The 14076-nt window shown below is 37.5% G+C and overlaps 1 protein-coding gene across 1 annotated transcript; it reads left to right on the forward strand.

The window, feature by feature from the left end:
* Positions 1–28: 28 nt before the first annotated feature.
* Positions 29–13771, forward strand: tm9sf4 (transmembrane 9 superfamily protein member 4). Its single transcript, XM_007569738.2, has 18 exons — positions 29–112; positions 2800–2913; positions 3528–3627; positions 5164–5320; positions 5560–5704; positions 6735–6858; positions 7011–7132; positions 7861–7972; positions 9216–9286; positions 9424–9556; positions 9850–9931; positions 10028–10103; positions 10549–10632; positions 11141–11316; positions 11404–11467; positions 11591–11710; positions 11809–11898; positions 13248–13771. The coding sequence occupies exons 1-18, from the start codon at positions 95–97 to the stop codon at positions 13395–13397; spliced, it is 1938 nt and encodes a 645-aa protein (XP_007569800.1). The 5' UTR covers positions 29–94; the 3' UTR covers positions 13398–13771.
* Positions 13772–14076: the final 305 nt, after the last annotated feature.

Genomic DNA, 14076 nt, shown 5'->3' on the forward strand with positions numbered 1-14076 from the left:
ATATATATATGTTTTTTAGTCTTTCCGAAAGAATGGGCAATGCTCTTTGAGCAGTGTTTAACTTCCGGAACGTCACTAATGACACGTATTCAAAATGGCGGCCGAGGCTATGGTAAGTGGCAAAATGAACTCTTTCCTCTAGCTATATATTGACTACTCTCTACTCCTTAAACAAGTAAGACATTGCTGTGTAATTGCGGCAGAGGAAATTAACTGAAGCGATACATGGAATCTTAACGTAAAGATACTATTTACAGGAGTTTATTGTTTGTATGTTTGCAATGTTGCTAACTTAGTTAGCCTGCTAGCTAAAGCTAGCATGGATGTCACTGAGCTCTGGCTGTTGCAGTGATTCTCTTAAATTATGAAATTGTTCGGATACACGTCCAAGAGACATCGGGTTCGTCAGTTATTGGGCTGTCATCCTTGCAGATGTGAGATAAAGCAGAACTTTTCCAGCTAGCTTCAGCACTTACGTCAGGAAGCGTCAAGTTGAGTCTGGTACTCTCGCTGTGGTTATTGTGACTGAAAGGTGTTAGCATGGTAGAAGAGAATGAAATTCAACAAAATACCCACAGAAACCTGGACTAAAACTGTTTCTATTTAACTATTTTGTCATGTTGACACTATGCAGCTCATACAACATGTTGTGCTGGTTCGTTACCAATCCTGTCATAACTTACTGTTATTGACATTTCAGTTGTTAATTAAACTTTGTGACGTTAGGCTCACCTACATATAAATTACATCAGCAATAAACCAACATTTATATTCTTGATGTTGGCATAGTACAATGCGTGTCGGGATTGTAATGTGTTGCCTTTCTTATCCTGTTTGTGTTGAATGATCATGATTACGTTGTAGACTTTAAGTTTAGGTAACAAATCCTTAATACATCACACTTGTAATTTTACAGGTTTTGAATATCAGCAACTTTAAAGGATTCCTTGTTGTGGTATTCTACTTTTTCTACCAATGTTTTTTTTTCCCTTTGGAAATGTTGATTAGATTTACTTGAAACAACATTTAGTTCAGTGTATTTTTTTTTCTTAATTGCATTATGTTGCAGTGTTTTAGATGAGTATTGATCAATAGATTGATATTAACCCTGATTTTTGTAGTTCCAAAATATCCCCTACCATTATCTTTATTTAGTGCTAAATCACAACTAAGTTAAGTTTCAGACTCATAGTTAGTCATTTACTTTTCAAGTTTGATTCAAATTCATCCATACAGTTTTTCAATCTGTCCATTCTGGAGCCAGCTGCTCATTAAAGGAAAAAAACAAAAACAATCTATCACCCTCCTATTACTTCCTGTTGTCGTCTTTGTCGTTTTCACCAGTCGTAACATTCGGCTGTTGTGCTTGTGCCTCAGATGATGTTAAAAAAGTGTTTCTATTGCAGTTTTGTGTTTTGTGCATTGTATCCATTTTGATACATCTGTAAAACCACCTCATCCCAGTGCAAAAACTTTTTAATGAAAAACGTGAGTTTTTCTCCAAATTGGCCTGTTTCCATTAAGAAAATGTATTTTCGTAATTTCAATTTGTGCAACTCCATGGTTAGCGGAAATGCAGCTAGTGTGTAGTCCATCAACGTGTGGAGATGAATGAAAATCACTCCTTATCAGTAAGGTAGTTTTACTGTAAAAGTTTAATCTCTCTGCATCTGCTTTTATGGCTTTGAAACAGTTTAATTGGAGAGGAACTTGGAGAGAACATGTTTTTCCTGTTTTGCTTGGTTCTGGATCCCCGAGGTGACATGAGCATCTTTATTCAGTCTGAAGCAGAGGACAGGTCTTTCAGCTTTTTTTATATTCAACACCATTTGCATTAGTGAAGTTACAAATCTGGCTGCTGTTTTATAGTTGATTCTTACCAGCCACTCAATTGTTTAGTGACTTATTACAAAATATGGCTGTGTTGCCACATTCAGAAGGCCTTTATTTAAATCTTTATTGAACCAAATAGTCAGTAAATGGCTTAGGAAACAAGAAACATGAGAACCTTAAGCCAATCAGAATTGCCTGCTTTTACCATCTTCTTGTCTTGTTTGTTCTTGTGTGCTGTCATTCTCCTCTTTCTGATGGAAAGAAGCAGTTATGTTTTACCTCCCAGTCCATACTGTGAAATAAGAGAAGTGCAGCCTGAGCTGAGCGTTTGTTTCATGCCTCCATGCCTGTAAGGAATGGGTCGGTGTTAGTGGTGGCTTCAATAAACAGTATTTGAATAAACAGATTCTCCAGTTTATAGTTTCCTTTTGTAACTTGATCTTCTTCTCATGGATAATAGACTCCAAAGCTGCTTGCGGTATTTTCATTCTTTTGTAAATTTTACCCTCTGAATTCTTTTCCCCCATTCGGGGCAATTTTGAGATCGTCCAGTAAACAGCCATTTCATTTAATGTAAATAGATGAACAAACATGTGTGTAACCTTTCAAATGAAATAACCTTGTTGTTTAGTTCACTTCGTATTAATTAACAGTGACCTGTGAGTGTACATGAGTCACCAGAAAAGGCTGAGAAGTGATGCTCAAACTTTAGCTCTTACGCTGTAGAACTCTTCTAAACTATTGTTTCCTATCTCTGCTGCCTTATTTCTTTAAAATTAAAATCAGAATGAAGTGTGAAAAAATAATCAGTCTGCAAGTGAAACTGTATGCAGCACTCCTTTTCACAGTTACAGTCTGTCGGTACCATGCTGAAGAAACGTTCGCTTCGTGACCATCATGACTGCTAACTGTGAGCATTATGCAGGGTTAGTTGGGTTGTTGACTGGTTGCTGCTGTGTGTTGCAGGAGACATGGTGGGCCTTGCTGCTGCTGGTGGCGCTGCTCCCTGTGGGCCGGTCCTTCTATGTCCCCGGCGTCGCTCCTCAGGACTTCCATGAGGGCGCTCAAGTAGAAATTAAGGTAAAGCTGAAACTCTAGTAAATTATTTGCAATTTTCATTTGACATTTCACAATAAGGATGTGGTTTGAAGTTGTGTAATGTTCTCCAGGTTTTAATCTGATTGGCGAGCTTTTAGAAAGTTACACAAGACACTAAAATTGATCTTCTGTCCCTTGTTTTATTTGTTAACTCCCCAGTTAACAGTTTTTATGAGCCTTCTGTGTCCCTGTTCATTTTTAAGAATCATAATTGGGTGGGTTTTTTGCAACTGGTAAATTTCAAAGTAGAAAATATCTAAATATCTTGTAAACCAGAATTGTCAAAAGATATAAGATAACATCTTAGCATCGAAAACTATCAGAAATTCAGATGAAACAAGCTGCCAGCTATTTAAACTGGCTATTTATTCCTGGGATTTTCCTCCCAATTCAACATAAATGGTTAATAATTATAGACTTCTACACTAAAAACAGCAACTTCCTTTTATAAATTCAGCACTCATGTCTTCAGTTGTCTTTATTTAGGATGTAGAGGTACTTGATGCTTTTCAATGTTTCCTGTTTGCTGTAGACCAGGTGTGTGTGTGTGTGTGTTTGGATGAGCCAGTATTGACTGAATGCGATTGTCTTTTCAGGCGGTGAAGCTGACCAGCTCCCGTACACAGCTTCCATATGAATACTATTCCCTGCCTTTCTGTAAGCCTGGCTCCGTCTTATACAAGGCGGAAAACTTGGGTAGGTGGGCTGCAGATTGTGGCATTGATTTTTATAAATTTGCTTGTTTTTCAGTGTCGACTATGTTCATGTAAAAAAAAAAAAACAACTAATTTTCTGACTTAGATGACTTTATGTGTATGGTTGAGCACAGCTTGTCAGACAGTACTTGGGGCCCGTGTGCTGTAGAGAATTTAAACTTGATTAACATTATTTACAAAACATATTTACACTCTCAAAATGGGTTTTGCACACCGGTACATTGCTAGCTGTCAGTTTTTTTATTTACCTATTTTCCATAATGTCTCACAAAGCTCAAGGGAATTTTGTGTTAAATCTTGTTTTAACAGTTTTTTTTTTCTTTTAATTTGTGTTAAAACAGATACTATATTAAAAACTACTATATTAGAAAGAGTGTTAATTTGAGTATGTTCAACACAGCAAAAACTTATTGGGCTATTTGTGTTTTATTTTTGTCCATTTTGCTGCAGTCAGTATGCTAAATGCTGCAGAAAACGCTGCAGTCTTTGTTTTGATGGAATATTACAAGATATCACGATATTTTGTAATATCTTGTAATATTTGATGCCAGCAGCCAATCAGAATCAGACTGATACATAAATTTGGGTTATAACTAGAGATACACTGATCCAATATTAATATCAGTATTGGTCCCGATATTGAAAAAACATTTAAATCGGGTATCGGTGACAATGTGCCCGATCCATGAGGGCAGATCTATTCAGTCTAATTCCATGCTTTGTGGTCTGAGTGATGTCAAACTTTATTATGTATTTTACATTATTTTTAAAATGACTAATTGCACTTTCTGAACTATTTGAAAGAAGGTTTTTTTTAAACATGTTTGACCTGTTGATTTAGTCAGTTTTTGTTTATTTTATTTTATTTTTATTTTTTTCACATTAACAGTTCTACTCCTAATTCCACTAACTCAACAAATTAAAGTTGTGTTGTTTTTACATATTTGACCAAGCTTGTGAAGCTATTGGTATATTTTAATAAACTATTTTAATAAACATAGTTATTATTATTATTTATTTTATAAAATAAATAATACATTTATTTGAGTAATCAAATAAATTTGTAATTCAATACATTTATATCTGTGTTTTAAAAAAGGAAACATTTTAAGTCAGTTCAGCACTGTTTTTTGTATCGGATCAACATCAGCCTATATCTGCATTAGATGTGAAAAAAGTGGATCACTGGTTAAAACACGAGCAAAGTGAAACTCTAAGAAAGTTATATATTTTGGATAAGACAGTAACTGTTTATAATTAAACAGTTTCTCACAATAGCAAACAAAACATTTGGCAGTAAACAGATTAGCTCATCTTTGTACTGTTCAAACTCACTAAAATGGACGTACTAAGAACAATTTAAAGGAGCAATCAAATTTGTAAAATGTAATTTTTTTTGCTGTCTTTTTATGTTTTTTTGACTTATTGTTGATATTATCAGATATTTAAATATCTAACTTTAGTCATTCTTGTGCCTTTGTTTGTAATATCTTTTATCCTGGTGTTATTTGCACAGGTGAAGTTTTACGTGGCGATCGCATTGTGAATACGCTCTACAATGTAAAGATGAACGAGGATAAGAAATGTGAGCTGATGTGCGACAAGAAGAAGCTCAACGTGGAGGAGAGTAAGCTGGTGGCTGAACGAATCCAGGAGGAGTACTACGTTCACCTGTGAGTTCATCCCATTTACCCTCTAATGCCCGTTTATCAAGCAGAAAACCAACAAGCTAGTTCCAAATAATTGCTTTTAATATAATCTAACATGGTTTAGGAACCAGTTTTTAATTTCCCACATTAAATTTGTGTTTATTTTAGTTTTTACTTTCTTGCATTTATAATCTAACTGTGGGAATTAAAGGCTTGGGAACTGAAAACCAAATGAAGAGTGGTGTTGATGTGTGTTATTTCAGGATTGCAGACAACCTTCCAGTTGCCACCAGGTTGGAGTTTTACCCCAACAGAGAAACGGGAGGAGATGAGGAGCAGAAGAAGGTTGCAGATAAAGATGTTCAGTTTGAACATGGCTACAGACTTGGCTTCGTCGACAACAACAAGGTAGATTTCACACTCGCCTCTTCAGAAGCAGCTTTTGCCTCATTACTCACTAACTGACTCAACCCGAGGAATGCACGTTTATCATTAACCATACAAGTGAATGTGAATATAGTAGGATATAGTTAAAAATCATTTTATTTTTGTTTTCTGATAAAGGCTTTACATAAACTTTTGAATGTCACATAAAACAATTTAAATACTTTAAAAACAGTGAGTTAAAGATTCTATGTAGATTTTATGAGCTGATAAAGCCCATCAGTAAATATTAGGGGTGCACCGATTTTTCAGCCAGCCGGTTTATCGGCCAGCCAATTTTTCGGGGCTGATTTCCTTAATTTGGGGAGATCGGTGATCGGCCGATTTTTACATATGAAGCCGATCTTATCCACCGATCTTATCTAATTTGACAAAGGTCTAAGAATCAGCCTCTGTCCTCTTCTGCTCTCAGATGAGAACGGTTTGACTGACAGACCGGCCCACCAAGTTATGTTTGCACATTTATAATTAACAATAGTGACCTCACTGCTGCCAACTCAACAATTTTCTTGATATATATTGATATATTGATTCAGACAAAAAACAATGGTATCGGCCTAAAATCGGAATTGGCAGGTTAAGCTTTTTAAAAGATTAAAAGATCGGTAATTGGTGATCAGCCAGAAAACTGCAATCGGTGCACCCATAGTTAATATATAATGTGAATTTTGAGCGAAATTTTAAAATGTCTCAAAACAGAAAATAAAACACAAATTAAACATGTTTGTGTCTACTGGTTTAGAGCGAATCAACCAAGGCTGTACAAATGTTAATAGCATGGCTCTAACAAACAGGAAGTAGATGTCGTAAACCAGCATAGAGCACATATTTCTCTGTCACACTCTAGGTTTGACAGAGAAATATTTCAGAAAAGGTGAAAACCACTCCAAGCGCTCGTTCATCACTTCAATCAATTGGATTTCCAGTTCTCAGCAATATGAAACAGAAGTTTGGGAAACCACTAATTAAATCCTGTTTGTTTTTTTTCTTCCAGTTTTATCTGCACAACCACCTGTCCTTCATCCTGTACTTTCACAGGGAGAAAGTAGAAGAGGGAGAGACTCACAACTACAGAGTGGTGCGTTTTGAGGTTGTACCTCAAAGTGTCAAAGTGGAAGGTTGGTATCAACACGAGCTTTCCAAAAGCTTTTGCTTTGGTGATTGTGTCAAACTCGAGGTTAACGCTAACTATTCTGATCAAATGAAGCAAATGTGTCGGTCAGAAAGTCACCTGTTGCTTTGAATTTCTTTTCCTTTTTTTGATATGTAGATCTAAAGGCTGTTGTAACAGAAAAAACCTGCACTCTGCCTGAAGCCAGTGGTTCTGCCCCCCAGGAGATTGACCCAACCAAAGACAACGAGATTCTTTTCACATATTCTGTCACATGGAAGGTCAGCGAAATGAAACCCTTTCTAATCAGAAGTCAGGTCTGGTTGTAAAACATCTAAAGCCCTCCATATAAATAGATCAGCTGGTCTGACGCAAAGAATAAACAAAACAACACTTCTGATGTTTTTAAATTGAATTTAGAAAATATGTTAGTCAAAAAACAGTCATCGTAAGGATTTAACTGAATAAGATAAAAGTGGTGTACAGTTGGCATAAAATTAAAATGACCATCCATGCTTGTTTCAAATGGCAAAACTCAGTTCACCTAAATCTATTAGCTATTTTCTTTTTAAATCAACATATTTTTTTTTGTTTTTTTTTTGCCTCTGATTCTGATGGATGTGGTGATGAACCAGGTTTATTTCGCTTAAAAGACAAACCTGTTTATCTTCTAACAGTAATTGGAGATCTCTTCTCAGACACTTAGGCCATCTTTAAGTCCCTACTGAGAATCTTTAAAATGCGTTTAAGAGCATTTACCATCCGGTGCCATAAGATTTCAGTGTGTTTTCCTGATTTCAAAGCTCGAGTTCACTGTTTGGCCTGCCGTTGTTGGTTACGTTTTGATATCAAACCAGGTATCAAAACCTCGTTTGATACCTGGTATCAAACCAGGTATCTATCTAAAAATCTATCCGTTTAGATTAGGTCAATCTAAAAAAAAAAATTGATAAACCTAATTAATATTTTCTCAGTTTGAGTCCCTGAACTTCTTGTCTCATTTGCACAGGAGAGTGAGGTGAAGTGGGCCTCTCGCTGGGACACATACCTGACCATGAGTGACGTCCAGATTCACTGGTTCTCCATCGTCAACTCTGTGGTGGTCGTCTTCTTCCTCTCTGGTACGGCTGTAAGGCTTCATGATCTTTGTTCACTACTCCAACAAACCTCTGAGGCCAGAAATGGGACAACAGATTAGAGTAAATGACAAGCAGATGAACTCTATATAAAGTGGTTTATGCTCAGATTTTTGTCTGTAAAAATGTTTTAAATGATCTATCATTGTATTTCCTCTTCACAAAAAATACTATACTGTTGATCTGTCACATGAAATTCCAGTAAAATCTACTGATGCTTGTGGGTGTATCTTGACTTTTCAAAATGTTCAACTAGCATAAAGAGGCTTTCATTATGGGAGTTGACAGAGTGGAGAAGCTACAACCATAAAGTGACAAAAAGTTTTGTTTTTTTTTCTATAAAACTTATATGATATTTTGGTTTTATCTATGTATTAGCACTCGTACTTTGATTTTTTTGAAAATCAGTTAATGAGATGGAAGTGTCATTTTTTCAAATCTGAGGATTTTCTCCTTTTCACGTTATGACACGATGTCAGTAGCTGCGTTTCCATTACAAATGTAAGTAAAACTTTATCAACATTCCGCTAATGTCAAAAAAATACAATTTTGCAATTTTTGTGTTTCCATTAAAAAACAAACTCAATTAAAATCACACATGAATAAGTTTGTTTGCGCGATAAGTCATTAAAAACACGCCGCACCATAGTTCTTCTACTACTTCCTGTAGAGGAAGGAGTAGAACTGCCTCTACAGGAAGTTTGTGTTTCAAAGTCTTCGTGTTTTGCACCAGTGTTAACATCTGGTTGTTGATGTAAAAAAATATTGCCATTACAGTTTTGTGAAATAAAGCAATCTTAATATGGCCACAAATGAGAATCAGCTTTTATTGTCATCATACAGCAAAGAAAACAGACAACATAGGACATGGGCAGACTGGTGCCTGAGGCTGCAGCCCTGGGAGGCACTGCCCTTTCATAAGATGAGAAAAACAACATCATATCTCACACTGTCAGATTTGACTCTGACCCTACAGGACACAGTATGAGGTTGAAAAAGAAAAACCACATCATCGATTCCTAGCACTACAATTTATTGTTGAAAAATTAGGTTTTTGTTTTTTTTTTTCTTGGTGTGTTTCGATTAAGTAAATTTATTTTCAAAATGTCAAATCGCGCAATTATATGGTTTGTGGAAATGCAGCTACTGTTTCATTCTAAACGCCACAGAAAGAGTTTGTCTTTCTGGTTGCATGAACCCTTTTTCCTTCTCTGCCTTTGTCTTCCAGGGATTTTGAGTATGATCATCATTAGAACCTTGCGGAAGGACATTGCCAACTACAACAGAGAGGACGACATTGTAAGAAAATACCAAATACAAAGAGTGTTTGCTCCAACATATCGTTTTCATCTTTGAGATTTTGCCTGTTAAAATCTACTTTTTATTCACAGGCTCAGTCCTGTTTTTTCTAAGTAGTGTTTCTCATTTCTAACCAGGAAGACACGATGGAGGAGTCGGGATGGAAGAACGTCCATGGCGATGTCTTCAGACCACCGCAGTATCCCATGATCCTCAGCTCCCTGCTGGGCTCAGGGATCCAGCTTTTCTGCATGATCCTCATTGTCATCTGTGAGTTTGGCTTCTGTCCTCTTTGCTCTACAAAACTTTGCCATTTTCAAAATTCTTATTCCTTATATGATTTTTTTTTTTTTTTTTAAATTCACGTGACCAGCATGCTTGCTTATGAAGTCTAATATGTTCGTATGAATGAATAAACATGTAATAAAACACAAACTACTGCAGCTGTTTTAGAGGTCATTGTTCAGCCTGCCTGTTCTCACTAAGCTTATCGTGTTTTTACCTCAGATCCACATGGTTGAGTCGTTCCTCAGATAATAACGGCGTCTGTTTTTGCGTTGCAGTTGTTGCCATGTTGGGCATGTTGTCTCCATCGAGCAGAGGAGCCTTGATGACTACTTCATGTTTCCTCTTCATGTTTATGGGGTAAAAGCCTCAATAGCTGCTTTAAATCCTCACAGAAACAGGATAAGGTGATGTTTCAATGAGAATACTTCTAACCTTTGGATGTTTTTCCTTCAGTGTGTTTGGGGGTTATTTTGCTGGCAGACTGTACCGCACACTAAAGGGCCATCGGTGGAGGAAAGGAGCATTTTGTGTAAGTCAATCTTTAGTGGGGTTTTTTTTGTTTTTGTTTTTTTATATGTTCTTATGACAGCAGAATTGTATTCATTTCATCCAGTCTTACTGGTTGAAGTATAGTTCACTAGAAACTGAAGACATGGGACAATAAAGCTGCAGAATAAGTTGTTGTCTCTGGTCAAAGTCAGGCACAGGGCAACGTAGTCTAAAACATTCCAACACAAACATCCAGAGAACAACAGTGATGCTCTACTTATTCACTGTAATGTGTCTCAAAACAACTCTGGAGCCTTGTTTCAAACTAAGCAATTTGTAAGGTTTGTATTGTTTTTATTTAGATAAAACTGTAACATTAAATTCGTTCAGTGATCTCCAAGCATGAAACCAGCTTTACGTTTTGCTGGTCAAGTTTCGGGGAGCAACTGGGGCTGAAGTCTGTTTTTCATTTGTTTCTCTTCCAGACGGCCACTTTGTATCCCGGAGCGGTGTTTGGAATCTGCTTCGTTCTGAACTGTTTCATTTGGGGGGAACACTCCTCGGGAGCAGTGAGTTCAGTCCTTTTAAACCCAACCAGAAAGGTTTTCTACTGAGAGTAAATGCTCTGAAGATTTTCTGGATCGAAAATTATAATCGGTGTAAAATATTTCAGTTCATACTTGCTGTTATCTGAGGTGGTCATAATGAGAAAAATACTTTCTGGTGATGTCACAATGCCATACTGTGATCTAAAGTGGTCAGTCTAAATATTTTAGATCAGCATGTTGATAAAATCAACACGTTGTGATGACTTCCTGAAGGCAGAGTGTCAGAAAGAGCAGGGGTTTTTAAAGAGACAGAGGCCTAATTTCAAGGCATTAAATTACAAAGTCAAATTTCTTTAAGTCATATTTGACATATATAGCATTTTCATAACAACTGAAGGTAACATTGTTACTTGATTGTGCTATAAAACAAAGGCAAGACAGGATGAAGGCTTAGCTTTTCATGGTCGATTTCTCTCATCTGATGTTTCTTGACGTTTCTCGTGGTCTCCTGTCCTGCTCTGGATTCCAGGTTCCCTTCACCACCATGCTGGCCCTGCTGTGCATGTGGTTTGGCATCTCCATGCCTCTGGTCTACCTGGGTTACTACTTTGGCTTCCGTAAGCAGCCTTATGATAACCCGGTGCGCACCAACCAGATTCCCCGCCAGGTCCCGGAGCAGCGCTGGTACATGAACAAGTTTGTGGGGTGAGTGTGCTCCAGATCCTCGTCCATTCTATTTATAGACTTGTAGTGCATCAACTAAAAGTTTTCTTTTCTTTCTCTACCTCCCAGAATCCTCATGGCTGGGATCTTACCGTTTGGCGCCATGTTCATAGAACTCTTCTTCATCTTCAGTGTAAGTCTAAGCTCATCTTTTCAGTTCTAAGGAAATTCTTCCCTATTATTAGGAAATGAAAATGAAGGTTAGATCTCAGGTCCTGTAACATCCTCATCAATGTGTTTGTGTCGCCACCTACAGGCCATCTGGGAGAACCAGTTTTACTACCTCTTTGGCTTTCTGTTCCTGGTTTTCATCATCCTGGTGGTGTCCTGCTCTCAGATCAGCATTGTGATGGTCTATTTCCAGCTGTGTGCAGAGGTAAGGCCGCCAAGACGCAGGAGTGTCACTATGGTTATTTGGCGTTTCATGCCACACGGAGAACGATGACATGCTGTGTCTGTGTTCCTCACCGTCAGGACTACCGGTGGTGGTGGAGAACGTTCCTGGTGTCAGGAGGCTCTGCTTTCTACGTCCTGATTTACGCCGTCTTCTACTTTGTCAATAAGGTAAAAACCAGGAGAACTCAACTCTGATCAGAGCTGTCCTTAAACATTCTGCATCACCATAAACTGCTGTCTGATTAAAAGTCTCTAAAAGTTTAACATGGATGTAGAAAATTAATTCAATTCAAAAAAACTTTACTGATTGCCGAGGGAAGTGAAATGTTGTTGCTCATATTATCCCAGTTTGTTCAAAATAATTGTAGTTGATACTGATGGTAGGGCATGCAGCCGGCATTCATTTTCTGACTAGAGGAAGGGTTGCTTGATGTTAGGGAATATTTGACACTATTGCTGAAAAGTGCAAAAATAACTCTCTTCTTTGTTTACCATTAAAAAGCACAACTCGCATATGGAGGCCTTAGACCTTGACGTGGGTGTCGCAGGTTCGATTCCTGACCTGGTGACCTTTGCCGCATGTCTTCCCCTTCTCTCAATACCCTTTTTCCTGTCAATTAACTATGAAATAAAGGCCACTAGAGCCAATAAAACCTTTTGGGAAAAAAAAGGTTTAAGTCTTAAATTCACGTATATAAAATTGAAGCCTTAAAATGTTTTAAATTCCTTTAAATAAAGAAGTCTGCCTTAAATACATTAATCACAGATGACAGGACTATTTATTCTGTAATTTATTTTTCTCGTGAGACTTTTCTAACAGGCAAAAGCTTTAGTGGCATAAAGACATCTTCATTACATTCTGAGTCAAGGTGCTTGAGGCTACCGCTAATTAGCTGCTAATATACCTGTACCAGCTAGCATTTTGTGTCTATCATTGGTAAGTGTAAATTATCACCAGTTGACTGGATGACATTCATGTTCACCACCGGCTCACTTCCTTTGCCAACCCATACGGTGCTATGTGCATCCTGGGCAAGAAAAAAAAAGAAACAAACTTCACTCTACCATGTAAAATATGCAATTTTCCTTTGTATGTTTCTATTATAATGAAAATCTTGAATTTCAATCATAGTGGTTTTAAAATGTCTTAAGTTTGAGTTGGTGAAACCTGCAGGACCCTGTTGCAGGACGACGTTCAATGGCAGGGGGCTTGTTTCAGGGAAGAAGGTGGGAAACTATCAGTCAAACTGCCCTCCATTTTAGAAATGTCAAACTTAGTCAAACTGAAAATATTTATATTTACAACATGAGTGAGTCGCTGTCGCTGTTTTCTCAGCCAAAACACCTTCCCTGCTAATTGTTTGGGAAACGGTACAAAATGTGTTGCTAGCAGCTAAAATGGTGGTTATCAGGCTTCCTCCTCTCCAAACGGTCTCTCTAACATGACCTCTGTCTGTTTCAGGTGTTTCTGATTTAAAAACTCAAAATCTCTTTCTGTGTGTGTGATTTGTCTCTAGCTGGACATTGTGGAGTTCATCCCCTCCCTGTTGTACTTTGGTTACACCACCCTCATGGTGTTGTCCTTCTGGCTGCTAACGGGCACAATCGGTTTCTACGCAGCCTACATGTTCATCAGGAAAATCTATGCCGCGGTCAAGATCGACTGATTCCTCGGAGCCGCTGCTGTTCTCCTAATTCTTGGTTTATTTTTCTGAATTTTTTTTAATACGTTTGTTTTTTTATTATTGTTATTATTATTCTTTTTGTCCAACAAGCACTGACTTGTGTGCAGAAGGAACTGGGGGTTTATTGATATGATGCAACAACCCCATCTGCTGGCCACATGGTGGAATAACAGCCAAACAGCAGAGCTTAGCTTGCTGTTTTCCCCCGTCCCGCCCTCCTCTCCTCCGTGTCGGGACAGAGACCTGGACGGTGTCTTCCTCTACTGGGAATGTTGGTGTCTCCGGTCACCTCACCCTGCACACACACACACACACAGCGGGCCAAAGCTTGTCAGTTTTTTTTTTTTTTTTTTTTTTTTTTTTTTCTCAATGTTTCCAACTTAAAGTTTTCATTTTGGCCACCATCATATTTTTTTTTCTTCTTTTCTTTTAATTGTCTCCTTGGACACCATTTTCTTGTGTTTTCTTCAAACTAATCACGTCTGACTTTACTGATTCTGCTGTCAGAGGGAGACTTTAGGTTTCGGTTCAGAGACTTTATGGATCAGGGTTTTGGTGTTTGACTTGATGGGGAATTATGCTCTTTTACATTGTAATACAAGAGAAGGATCAATTAAATGTTCCATGACTTTTTTTTTTTTTTTTTTTTAAATGGGTTTGT

The sequence above is a fragment of the Poecilia formosa genome, unplaced genomic scaffold (genome assembly GCF_000485575.1).
Source record: "Poecilia formosa unplaced genomic scaffold, Poecilia_formosa-5.1.2 Scaffold245, whole genome shotgun sequence".
In the NCBI taxonomy this organism is placed as follows: Eukaryota; Metazoa; Chordata; class Actinopteri; order Cyprinodontiformes; family Poeciliidae; genus Poecilia; species Poecilia formosa.

Excerpts from the sequence above, each read along its gene's own strand:
- tm9sf4 (XM_007569738.2), top strand. Across the intron at positions 3,628-5,163 it reads ATACAAGGCGGAAAACTTGG|GTGAAGTTTTACGTGGCGAT; the intron begins GTAGGTGGGCTG and ends TTATTTGCACAG. Across the intron at positions 7,133-7,860 it reads CATATTCTGTCACATGGAAG|GAGAGTGAGGTGAAGTGGGC; the intron begins GTCAGCGAAATG and ends TCATTTGCACAG.